The sequence below is a fragment of the Narcine bancroftii genome, chromosome 4 (genome assembly GCF_036971445.1).
Source record: "Narcine bancroftii isolate sNarBan1 chromosome 4, sNarBan1.hap1, whole genome shotgun sequence".
NCBI classification, from domain to species: Eukaryota; Metazoa; Chordata; class Chondrichthyes; order Torpediniformes; family Narcinidae; genus Narcine; species Narcine bancroftii.
The window spans coordinates 36,978,207-36,990,895 of record NC_091472.1 but is presented as its reverse complement, the minus strand read 5'-3'; the positions used below and the strand labels follow the sequence as shown (position 1 = coordinate 36,990,895).

Genomic DNA, 12,689 nt, shown 5'->3' with positions numbered 1-12,689 from the left:
ATTAGCGTCTAACATACATGTAGCCAAAGTAAAACATTTCTGCAGGGTCACATTGGAAATACAGGGCACAGAGTATGAAGAGTTTAAGTTGCTAGTTCTCCCACACCTCTATGCTCCCGTTTTGCTGGGGCTGGACTTCCAGGGCCAATTGAAAAGCATCATGATGGTACGTAATGGGCAACTTCCCCCACTGCTCCTTAAGAACAGGCAACACTGTAGCCTGACAGCCCCGAATACAGAACCTCCCCCCCCCACTATTCACTCACCTCACTCCCAACTCCACCCCAATAGCCACCAAGAGCAGGAGGTACAACCCAAGGGACAGAGAGTTCATTAGAGCACAAGTCCGCAGACTCCTGCAGGAGGGCATTATAGAGAAAAGCTCCAGCCCCTGGAGAGCACAGGTTGTTGTAGTGAAGTCAGGGGAGAAGCGGCGCATGGTCGTGGACTAGTCAGACGATCAACAAATTTACGCAGCTGGATGCCTACTCACTACCACGTATTGCGGACATGGTAAACAGCATTGCTCAGTATAAAGTGTTCTCGACCATAATTCTCAAGGCAACGTACCACCAGTTGCCTATTAGAGAGAATGACCGCATATACACAGCGTTCGAGGCAGACGGCCGGCTGTATCAGTTCCTCCGCCTCCCCTTTGGCATCACCAATGGGGTATCCCTGTTCCAGCGGGAGATGGACTGCATTGTAGACGAGTAGCAACTCCAGGCGGTGTTCCCATAGCTGGACAATGTTACAATTTGCAGGCACTCACAAGCTGACCATGACATTAACCTTCAACATTTTTTTCAGCTAGCAAAGGAATGTAATCTAATGTATAATAGGGATAAATGTGTCTTTAGCACTAGGAAACTGGCCATCCTGAGTTATGTGGTGCAGAACGGAGAAATCAGCCCGGACCCTTTCCGCATGCGCTCGCTTCTAGTCCTCCCAGTTCCACACTCACAGAAAACCTTAAAGAGATGTTTGGGACTTTTTGCATGTTATGCACTACGCCAACAGGGCTCATCCACTCATAAAAGCCTCAACTTTTCCTCTCAGCCTCAGCCTTCACGGAGATTAGGGATCTGATTGCAAAAGTAACCCTGCGATCCATAGATGAAACGATCACTTTTCAGGTAGAGACTGATGCCTCAACTACCACTCTGAACCAGGAGGGGTGACGGATAGCCTTTTCCTCGCAGACCCTACAGGGGTCCAAGGTAAGACACTCAGCAGTGGAGAAGGAGGCTCAAGCCATTGTGGAAGCGGTAAGGCACTGAAGACATTATCTGGCATGTAAATGGTTCACCCTTGCCACGGACCAATGATCTGTGGCTTTTATGTTTGATAACCAGAACAGGGGGGAAGATAAAAAAATGATTAAAAAATCCTGCGTTGGAGGTTAGAACTGTGTACGTATAGATACGACATTCTATACCGTCCAGGGAGGCTCAACGAGCCCCCAGATGCACTGTCCAGGAGCACCTATGCAGCCCTCAACCACATGTCCCAGCTGCAGAGCTTGCACAATGAACTGGGCCACCTGGGAGTCGCTAGACTGTTCCATTTCATAAGGACCCAAAATCTCCCATTCTCGGTAGAGGAGGTACAGACGATAAGCAGGGTCTGCCCCATTTGTGCGGAGTGCAAACCCCAGTTTCACTGACTGGATAAAGCCATGCTGATATGCCTTAGCCTCGACTTTAAGGGCCCGCTCCCTTCCTATGACAGGAACGTCTATTTCTTTAATCCCATAGACGAATCTCACGCTTCCTTTTTGCTATTCCGTGTCCCGACGTATCCGCAGCCACAGTAATAAAGTGCATACAATCCATTTTCAGCATGAGTGGATACCCCAGCTATATATACACAGATAGGGGTGCCGCCTTTATGAGTGCTGAGGTCCAGCAGTACCTGAGAGATAGAGGCATCGCGACCATTCGCACCACAAGTTATAACCCCAGAGGTAATGGGCAGGTAGAAAGGGAAAATGCCACTATCTGGAAAACTGTCCTACTGACCTTAAAGGCAAAAGACCTACCAGTGGCAAGGGGGCAAGATGTGTTACCAAAGGCCTTACACTCCACTAACATGACACCTCATGACCGTATGTTTTCTTTCTTGAGGAAAGCCGCGACAGGCATGGTGCTGCCTAGATGGTTGATGACACCGGGACCGGCGCTCCTCTGGAAACACTGCAGACCCCACAAAACCACATTTTTCATAATTCCAATGGTCCATCCCAGGCACATTCTGCTGAATCTTCTTTGCATCCTCTCCACCATATTCATAACCATACTAAAATGCAATGACCAGAACTGCACACAGTTCTCCAGCTGCATAGCTGGACCTTAACCTCACTGCTCCAATATTTTATGCTCCAGTTAATGATGGCAGGCATCCAATCCTTGGGTGTGTATATCAAGATCCCTCCACTCCAAAGTACTTCCAAGGTCCCTCCACTCCAAAATAAATCACTATACATGGAACCATAGAACATGACAGCACAGAAAACAGGTTATTTGGCCCTTCTAATCTGTGCTGAGAGCATCATATCGCTAGTCCCACTGACCTATTCCATAACCCTCCAGACCTCATCATCCATGTATCTATCCAGTTTACTTTTAAAACTTAAGAGTGAGCCCACATTTACCATATCAGATGGTTACTCATTCCACATTCCCACCACTCCCTAAAAGTTCCCCTAAACGTTTCACCCTAAAGCCATGCCCTCTTGTATTTATCTCTCCTAATCTAAGTGGAAAGAACTCACTTGCATTTACTCTGTCTATACCTCTCACAATTTTGTAAACCTCTATTAAATCTCCCCTCATTCCTCTATGTCCCAAGGAATAAAGTCTAACCATTAAATTTTTCTCTGTAACTCAACTACTGAAGACCTGGCAACATCCTAGTAAATCTTCTTTGCACTCTTTCAATTTTACTGATATCCTTCCTGTAGTTCGGCAAGCAGAACTGCACACTATAGTTCAGATTTGACCTCACCAATGTCTTATATTACCTCACCGTTACATCCCAACTCCTGTACTCAATACTTTGATTTATGAAGGCCAAGATGTGTGCCAACCCTTAGACCCTGCCTCCCATATAACCTTCCACTTTAAATCCATCCATATGCTTGTCTAGTAATCTCTTGAATTTCACCAATGTACCTCCTAACCTTTTGCTCCTGCTGAAAGATATCATTTCATAATTTTTATGACCAAGTTCTATCTGCCATATCTCTGCCCTTCTTACCTATTCTTCAATATTGTTTTGATGCTGAACTACCTGGCATCATCTGTTAATTTTGTGATTATATTTTTTACATTTATTTTTTAATATAGTATAACATACAGCCAAGAGTCCCTGCATCAATTCCTGCAGTACACTACTGATCACAAATTATCCATCATAAAAAGGGTTTCAAATCATCAACCCATATCCATTGCAAAACTGATTGAATCAGGGATCAAAGATTTGTCTGACCAATGTTTCAGCTGTGGTGAGGAGATAGGTACTTTCCTGCACTCAACTTGGTTATGCTCCATTTTGGGTGGATCTAAGGATTTTTTTTTAGAACAAGTTACAGGTATTATATTTCCAGTAAATCAGATATATTATTGTGGAATATAGAAGGAACAAGACCCAAGATGAAATTATCAATATAGCAAATGAAATTTGTTAAAGTAGCATTGGCAGAAGCAAGGAAATATATTGCAGTGACTTGGAAATCAGACTCATATTTAGATATGGGAAGATGGAATGCAGAAATTCAAATCTGCATTCTTTTGGAGAAAATTACATATAATTTGGGAAATAAAAACATTGTATTTTTGCAAATTTGGAGCGAATATGCAAATTTTAGGTATCCATATGTAGAAATACTCTTCCAGCCTCTTAAGACCTTGTTAACCACCTTCTTCTTTAAAATGACAATACAAACTCTGTTGAATTCCAGTGTGTTGAGGGGTGATACTCCATGCAAACCTTGATGTTATTCTTTTCTTTCCAATTTTATATTGCTATATACATTTGTTGATATATTTTTTGAGGGGGAGGGGGAGGGAAGGGTAGGGGTTATAATCATCATGTAATGAATGAAATTCTCTTCAGCTTAAACTTTTACTGTATTGTCTAATGGTTTATTAGTTACATGTATAGAAAAAAATTAAATAAAATATGCAAAAACAATTCAAGACAAGGTATCAGCCACATAATATGAAGAAGACATTTTTGCACATGGGGAAAGAAAGAATCTTCAGAAATCCCTACTCAAGAGGCCTGTGGAGACTTGGCTGGTGAGTATAATCAAAATATAAACCATCTAAACATTAGAATTCAAAGGAATCAAGGTGTGCGATTAACATAGGAAAGAATGCCAAAATGAAGATAAACCAGGTTCTTAATGAATGCTGCCCAGACACAAGGGACCTGACAGGATATTTTAGATAGATAGAACACAACACAGGCCCCTCGGCCCACAATATTGTGCTGACCCTTAATCCCTGCCTCCTAAATAACCCTCCACTTTAAATTCATCCATATGCCTGTCTAGTAGTATCTTGAATTTCACCAATGTGTAGTACCTGCCTCCATCACTGACCCAGGTAATGCATTCCACGCACCAACCACTCACTGGGTAAAAATCCTTCCTCTAATATCTTCCTTGTGTTCATAGTTTTGAAAGTTGTCGTAGGTTACAACAGGATATAGACAGGATGCAGTGTTGAGCAGAAAAGTGTACAATCCAGCAAAGATGAAGTGATGCATTTTGGAAGGTCACACTTGAAGGCAGAGTACATGGTTAAAGGCAGGATACTTAACAGTGTGGAAGAACAGAGGGATCTTGGGGTCCAAATCCATAGATCTCTCAAGCTGCAGAACAGATTGATAGTTTAGTTGCAGAATACTTACACGAGCATTGAGTGGTGCAGCTTACTGCCGCTGCCAATTGTGCAGCATGTATTGAGCAGTCCCTACAATAGAATAGTTAAGGTGGCTTATGGTATCCTGGCCTTCATGTGTCAGGTATTGAGTTCAGGAGTCATGAGGTTATGTTGCATCTCTATACCTCTCTGGTAAGACCACACTTAGAATATTGTGTCCAGTTCTGGTTACAGGAAAGATATGGAAGCTATGGAGAGGATGCAGAGGAGATTTACCTGGATGTTGCCTGGATTGGATAACATGTCTTCTGAGGCAAGGTTAGCTTTTCTCTTTGTAGCGAAGAAGGATGAGAGGTGACTTAATGGAGGTCTACAAATTTATGAGATACATAGATAAGGTAGACAGGGCTGGAATAGCAAATACCAGAGGACCGCTGTGCAAAATGAAGAGAGCAAAGTTTTGGGGAGACATCAGGGGCAAATTTTTTTTTGTTTACACAGAGAGCGGTTGGTGTCTGGAATGTATTGCCAGAGCGTTGGTGCTGGAGGATGGAATTATTTGGGCAATTAAGAGACTCTTTAATAGGCACATGGTTGAAAGAAACATCGAGGGTTACGAGATAAGGAGGGTTTAGATTTTTTTGGTAGGTACTGTATATAGGTTGGCACAACATTGTGGACCGAAGGGCCTGTACTGCGCTGTAATATCTATGTTTTACTTAAGTTCTTATAATCATAGCCATTACTCACAATGAATGCTAACACTCTTAAGTTTTTGTAATTATTTTGAACATAGTTTGAAGAATGGTTGACCATATGTAAACTAATTAAATTATTTTATTACAAAGTGATTTTTAAAAGCAAAATATTCATACATACACCAACAGTTGGTGGGAATGGATCAACATCTGGTGAAATCCAAGGAAACTTTTTCGTAAATCTAGCATATTTAGATGTGTCCCATCGCATTGGAGGATATTACAATTTCTTTTACATATAAAACCACATTTTAACCAGCACTGAATTTAATAATAAGAATAATGTCTTAAACTTTACAATGGTCTTATCACAATCATAGAACTTTTGTTACCTTATAGTTCTTGAGAGCAATCTCATCGCCGTAATAAAATAAAGGAGTTCCAGGCATTGTAAATAAAAGTATTGCGTACAAGTTGAAGTTATTTTCATGTTTTTGAAGAATCATAGAAGCAATATGTCCTTCACTGAGCTACAAGAAAAGATTTATATAAAAAATATATTTCCACAGAATGCAGTTAAACATGAAAGTCTGCAGATGCTGTGATTAAAGTGCAAGGAAGCAAGGTGTGACTGTAGTGGAAGTAAATACATGCTGCGTGATCTGCAACGTTTTTCCAGCACTTTTGTGTATTGCATTTTGACATAGAATGTCAATATTTCACTGGGCTTCATTGTAAACACTTCTTCCAAAAATGCAATGGTGAAGTGTGGTGATATGTTTCCTCCACTGTATATAGTTATCATTGTCTACTGTATATATGGAGCTGGCCCACCCATGGATGACTCCTCCCTTGTGATCCTGGGCCATAAAGGTCAAGCCACCTCTCCCTTCCCACCATTCCTATACCTGGATCCGGGCCAGCAAGGTTCTTCTGTATATTAAAGCCTATCGTTTCCTCAGTCTTGTATCTGTGGTTACTAGCAGTACCCTACATGGAGAAAAACGTAGTTCATATCTGATAAACACACAAAAAAAAACATTTCCAATGGGATTAAAAGAATATCTGCAGATGCTGTGATTGTAGGCTATACACAAAAGCACTGGAGAAACTTAGCAAGACATGCGTTATTCCTTTTGTAGCAAAGATATGTGACCAACATTTCAGACCTAAGCTCTAAGTCTGCGTATGAACTAAAAGCATGCAGGCACCTGAATAAAATCGTAGGGGGAGGAGCAGAGGCCCACAAGCATAGATGAATATGGGTTAGAGGAGAGAAGAGAAAAAAATCTGGGAAGTGATGGGGGAGGGCATATCTCTCTGAATGGAGAGGGAATGGGGTTTATGAGCTGGTTGAAAGGAGACAGAGGGATAGGGAAAAACAGATAAACAGGGGAGAAGTCTAACAGAAACCAGAGAAGTTGATATTAATGCCATCTGGTTAGAGAGTGCCTAGACAGAATATTAGGTGTTGTTCCTCCCATTTGTGGCTGACATTAGTTTGGCAGTACATGATTCCATGGACAGACATGTCGGCGTGGGAGTGAAACACAGAATTGAAATGGTTGACCAATGAGAGGTCCCTGCTATTGCAGTGGACTGAGTGAAGGTGTTCAGTGAAATGATCTCCCAGTGAGACAGAAAAATGCACACTAAATCAGGGTGCATCCAGTCTCTCCAATGTTGTGGAGGCCACAATGGGAGCACTGGATGCAGAAGATGACTCCTGCAGATACTCAAATGAAATGTTTCTTCATTTGGAAGGACTGTTTGGGGCCCTGAATGGTAGCGAGGGAGGAGGCGTAAGTGCAAGAGTAGGACTTCCTGTGATTACAGGGGTAGGTTCCAAGAGGGGTGAGTGGATGAGGGATTCATAGAGGGACCGATGGAAGGTGGGAAGGGGAGGGAAAAACATTTTTAATAGGGTCTTTATTTTATAGTGACTGAATGAGACAGGTTTTTATTCTAAAACCAAACCGCCCAGGATTTTATTTACATCATTATACCCACACATTTATCAAACTGTGAAGAAGAAACCCAATTGTTTTTATTTTAACCTTTTGCTACTTTTTTGAAAGGTAGATATATAATGGTGGGGGTGGACAGAAAGTAGAGGGCTAAGAGTGGAATTAGATGGGATAGGAAGTTTTAGAATTTCAGGTCTCTAAGATTCTGGGATTTTTTTTTGCCAATACCAGGTTGTACACCAAAATGCATTGAGTTTTGGTAAATATATTGTGCCTTAAAAATAAACATTAAATGCATCACAGTAAATCTGTACTTTATACTTAACGCATGCGTATGACCAAAAAAACATCATAATGAACACTGAAGTGCATCCTAGGATAATGTAGCAATCCAAGTAAGAAATTGCAAGAGGCCTGCATAAATATTGATATCATAATTAGCCATGGTTAATAATATGGAGACCGGAGAGTGGCTAATGTTGAGCTTTTATTTAAGCAGCAAGGACAAACAAGGGAACAATAGGCTGGTGGATGGGGTTATCCAAGGAGACAAGATTTAAATGGATTTGGAAAGAACTGATTAGGGAGAGTTAGCATGGCTATGTGCATAGAAAGTAATTTATCTTAAATTTGATTGAGTTTTTTGAAGAGATAAGAAAAAAGATTGATGTGGGTAGGACAGTAAACATCATCTATATAGACTTTAACAATGCCTTTTTTGATAAGATCCCGCATCATAGGCTGATCTAGAATATCATATTGCATGGGATCCAGAGTAAGCTGGCAAATTGGATACACAATTGGGTAAATGGTAACAGTGAACACAGACTAAAAGCGCCAAGGGTCTGTTTCTATGCTGTATTGTTCTCTGGTTCTAAAGTGCAACGGTGGATGTTTGTTATTCAGACCTGTGACCAGTAGTGTTCTGCAGGGATTCATGTCATGACCATTGTTGTTCATTATCTACATTTACAGCTTGTAGGACAATGCAATTATGTTTCTGGTTGATACCTACATTGGTGGTATGATGAACAGTAAACAAGATTATTAGAAATTATAACAGGATCTAGATGAACTTCTAAAGTGGGCCAAGGAATAGCAGATGGAATTTAACTCAGAGTAGTGTAAAGTCCTGCACTTTGGTAGGTTAAACTAGGATTTACAAAGTAAATGGTAGAGACCAGGAGAGTACCATAGAACAGAGAAAATTAGATGTATAGGAGCATAGTTCCATGAAAATGAACAAACAGTAAGTGCGGAGAAAGTGTTTGAGATGCTTGCCTACATTGGTCAAGACATTGAGTACAGCGTTGGGACATCATATTACAACTGCATAAGCCGCTGGTGAGACCACATTTGGAGTATTGTGCACAGTTCTAATTACTCAGCTGTAGAAAGTGGAAAGAATGCAAAAAAGCTTCACAAGAATGTTACTGGGACTGTGGACGAATTATAAGCAGAGGCTGAATAAGCTGGGACTCTTCTTCTTGGATAGTAGGAGGCTGAGGGGAAACCATATGGAAATATATAATGTTATGAGGGGGATAGATAAAGAAAATATACATAATCTTTTCTTTCTCTGGGCACAGAAATCTAAAACCAGGCGGGAAAAATTAAAAAGGACCTCAGGGCATCTTTTTCCACACAGAGATGGTGGTTATATGGGACAAGCTGACAGAAGCAGTGTTAGGGACAACTACAATTGCAATGCCAACAAAACATTTAAACAGGTACATTAAAATGGAAAAGTTTCAAAAGGTATGGGCCAAAGACAGGAAAACTAGATAACGTGTGTGAACAACAGCTTGAAGGAGTTGGGGGAAAAGGGCCTGTTTCCATACTGTAAACCTTTATGACTCTATCCAGTACATGATAAAGCAAGTGCCAATCTTTGAACATACGATTTCAGAAATAAAGCTACCGGTACTATATTTACAAATAAATATGCATACATTTTAGAATACTTACACTAAAGCCGGACCACTCATTCTGCACTATTTGATAATAATCATTTAATATTAAGGCTATTTCAGTTATTTTAGAGGTTTTCAGCACAGCACTCAGATAATAAACAAAGATTATAACTCCATGAACATTCACGAGAACTGAAGCGAAATAGTCATATTTTTCCATATTGGTGCCAATAATAAATATTCTGAAAGAAAACAAGTGTTACATGTATTGTTATCACAAACATATTTTTTACAAGTTCTATAAAATTTGATTGCCTCAACTTTCTGAACAAAATCATGTCTGAAGTCATAAATTTCAAATTTATACTTCACAATTCTCTCATGCTTTTTAGCTTTCTCAGTTTTAAGAGAACAGTTACATGCGCAGTGTCAGCTATCCAGGAACTCCATCAGATGTATTACATGAGAAAAGCCTAATAACTATTATTACTAGTTCCTGTTTTAGTAAAATGGATCACCATAAGGGACAGTATAGACAGGAGGAACAGAATGGTCACAGTTAACATTTAACATAAGCCCCATCGCGAGTCACAGCCCAGCGAAAATTCGATACACTGGAAGAACTGAAGGAAGGATTGCCACAGTCTGTTCCAGATTCGATACATTTGCAAAGACATTGTGATTTTGAAAGGGAGAATCATTCTGACGGGTGGAGTGAAAACAGCTCTGAACCAGATCTTGTGGCCAGCTATTTTTATACAATTCAGAGCAAAGCATGCTTCTGTGTCAAACAGTGGAGGTCACTTGGAGAGACTGATTCATTTTAAGTGTGGCTAGCAGTGAAATTACTTGGAGAGACCGGTGCCAGGGTCTCGGAAGCTTCGTGGAGGTCGCCCAGTTCGAGTCTTGCCTACAAAAGGATCAGGAGTGTTATGATCACAGCTCACATGGATGGACATTTCTTCAAAGGCAACGCAAGAACAATTCATGAGTCTGTAGCAGCCACAACTCCAGTCTCCCCATCAGTTCAACGCTAATTTTGGGCATTAAATTCCAAAGGCCTACACTTCAACACTGAATTTAAAAGACTGAACTTTGAAGTAACTTTCTAGATTTTGGCCTGGATATAATGACCTGTGCATAGTTTGGGATGGATTTAGTGTTAAGGATAGTTTAAGAGTTAAGACTATAGTTTAAGAGTAAAAAATAAAATTAGTGGTTTAAAATTAAACACTATTGCTGCTTGTTATGTGTGGTTCATAACACTATAATCAGGTGTTTGATGAAAAACAAAAAACTAATGGTATCATGAAAAAAGCACGTCAGCGCCTCTACCTCCTCAGAAGTTCGCGAAGATTTGGTGTGACATCAGAAATGCTGGCAAATTTCTACAGAGGTGTGGTAGAAAGTGTGCTGACTGGCAATATCATGGTCTTGTATGGAAATACCAATACTCCTGAGCATTAAGCCCTCCAAAAGGTAGTGGACACAGCCCAGGACATCACAGGCAAAACGTTCCCCACTATTGAGTACATCTACAGAGAGCATGCCGCCAGAGAGCAGCAGCAATCATCAATGACCATCATCACCCAGAACATGCTCTGTTCTCGCTGCTGCCATCAGGAAAGGTTTAGGTGTCACAAAACTCACAACACGAGGTTCAGGAACAGCTGCTACCTCTCCAACATCAAACTCCTCAATGACAAACTCAATCAGAGACTCATTTAAGGATTCTTACTTATGCACATTATTGATTTTCTTTTGTTCTCTCTGTATTGCGCAGTTTGTTTACATTCGTTATCTGTTTAGAGTTCTTGTTTGTTTACATGTTTTACACTGTGTACAGTTTATTTTTTGCACTAACAATTAGTGGGTAATTCTGCTGCTCCACAGGAAAAAGGAATCTCAGGGTGGTATGTGATGTGTATGTACTCTGACAATAAATTTGAAATCTGAAATCCCAAAAAGGGCAATTTGCAAAATCGAGGCCCTTAGAATTAAAGGGTCACTCCAAAACAGAAAAAGCTGAAAGTATGCAGCAGGTCAGCCAGTATTCATAAAGATAAATGAAATTTAAATTAGATGTACAGTCCACAAGCCTATGCCACCCAATTATACCCAATTAACCCCCAACCCCTTAGTTTTGATGGGTGGGAGGAAAATGAAACTCCTGAAGAAATCCCACAGATACAGGGAGAACATGCAAACTGCTTACAAATAGCGCTGGATTCAAACCAGGTTGCTAGCATTGTGCTAACCACTTCACTAGTGGTACCATCCCAAAAGAAATAGAATTCATGCTTTAGGCCAAAGTTCCTCTTCTCTTTTCAAATATACTGCCTGATGAGCCAAACATTTGCAGTAGTATTTATTTTTGTTCAAGCATCTGCATTTTATTGTCACCAGGTATGGGAAATGGGCTCAAAGACAGAAAAGGAGGAATTGATAAATAGTTGTTTGTTTCATATTGGAGGATGGTAGATCATGACATTTTACAAGGCTTGGTGATAATATAACTCCCAGGGGGCATCGAACCAGCCATGTGACATCAGTGTGTGATGACATCAGTGCATGATTCTGGCTTTTAAAAGGTTGCTTTTAATCTTTTTGATTCACTCTAAAAACACCTTATGTGGTTATTTCGTCATGTCAACTGCGATTCCAGTGGCCACAATGGGACCATTGTTCATTTTTTGATCTTTGGACATAAACATGGGTGGGCATGATATAAATTCTAAATCTTTAGATGGCTCATGCTTTGAAATGTGATAAAACATTAGGATCATATTTGAATGCAAGAAGACAGATAAATCTGTAAATGGGCAGATGTGGACGATGAAATTTATTACAGAGAAGTGCAAAATGATAACTGGCATAAGGAACAAGAGGAGATGATACTGACTAAAAGTCATGGCTCTATTGGATGTGCAGGAACAGAATTGTTTGAAAGTGCTTAAGTAGAAGGGAATGTTAAGATAGTGGTATTAAAGCATATGGGATCCTTGGAAAACAAAAATTCTGGGGTTATATATTTTTTTGAAAATTTTATTTATAAACAATAATAAATCATACAATCAAAGTACAATTGAATACATAATATCTTATCCCTTAAAACCCCCACCCCTATCTCCCCCAACTCACCCAACCCCCCTCCAAACTATCCAGGGAAAAAAGAGAAAGAAGAGATCTAGAACAATTTTATTCAATCATTTGCCATGGATT

The 12,689-nt window shown here is 40.3% G+C and overlaps 1 protein-coding gene across 2 annotated transcripts in view; it reads right to left on the bottom strand.

Moving 5' to 3' along the window:
- Positions 1–12,689, bottom strand: part of LOC138760468 (amino acid transporter heavy chain SLC3A2-like) — a 92,529-nt gene that overhangs the window by 20,383 nt on the left and 59,457 nt on the right. Inside the window, exons 6-8 of one of the 2 annotated variants that reach the window (XM_069931083.1) lie at positions 9,523–9,709; positions 6,496–6,577; positions 6,029–6,117 (exon numbers count right to left, since the gene is read on the bottom strand). In XM_069931083.1, coding sequence (XP_069787184.1) covers positions 6,110–6,117; positions 6,496–6,577; positions 9,523–9,709 — 277 coding nt within the window. In that variant the 3' untranslated portion in view covers positions 6,029–6,109. Of the gene's footprint in view, positions 1–5,979; positions 6,118–6,495; positions 6,578–9,522; positions 9,710–12,689 lie in introns of those variants that run through there. The other variant, XM_069931082.1, reaches the window with a different exon arrangement.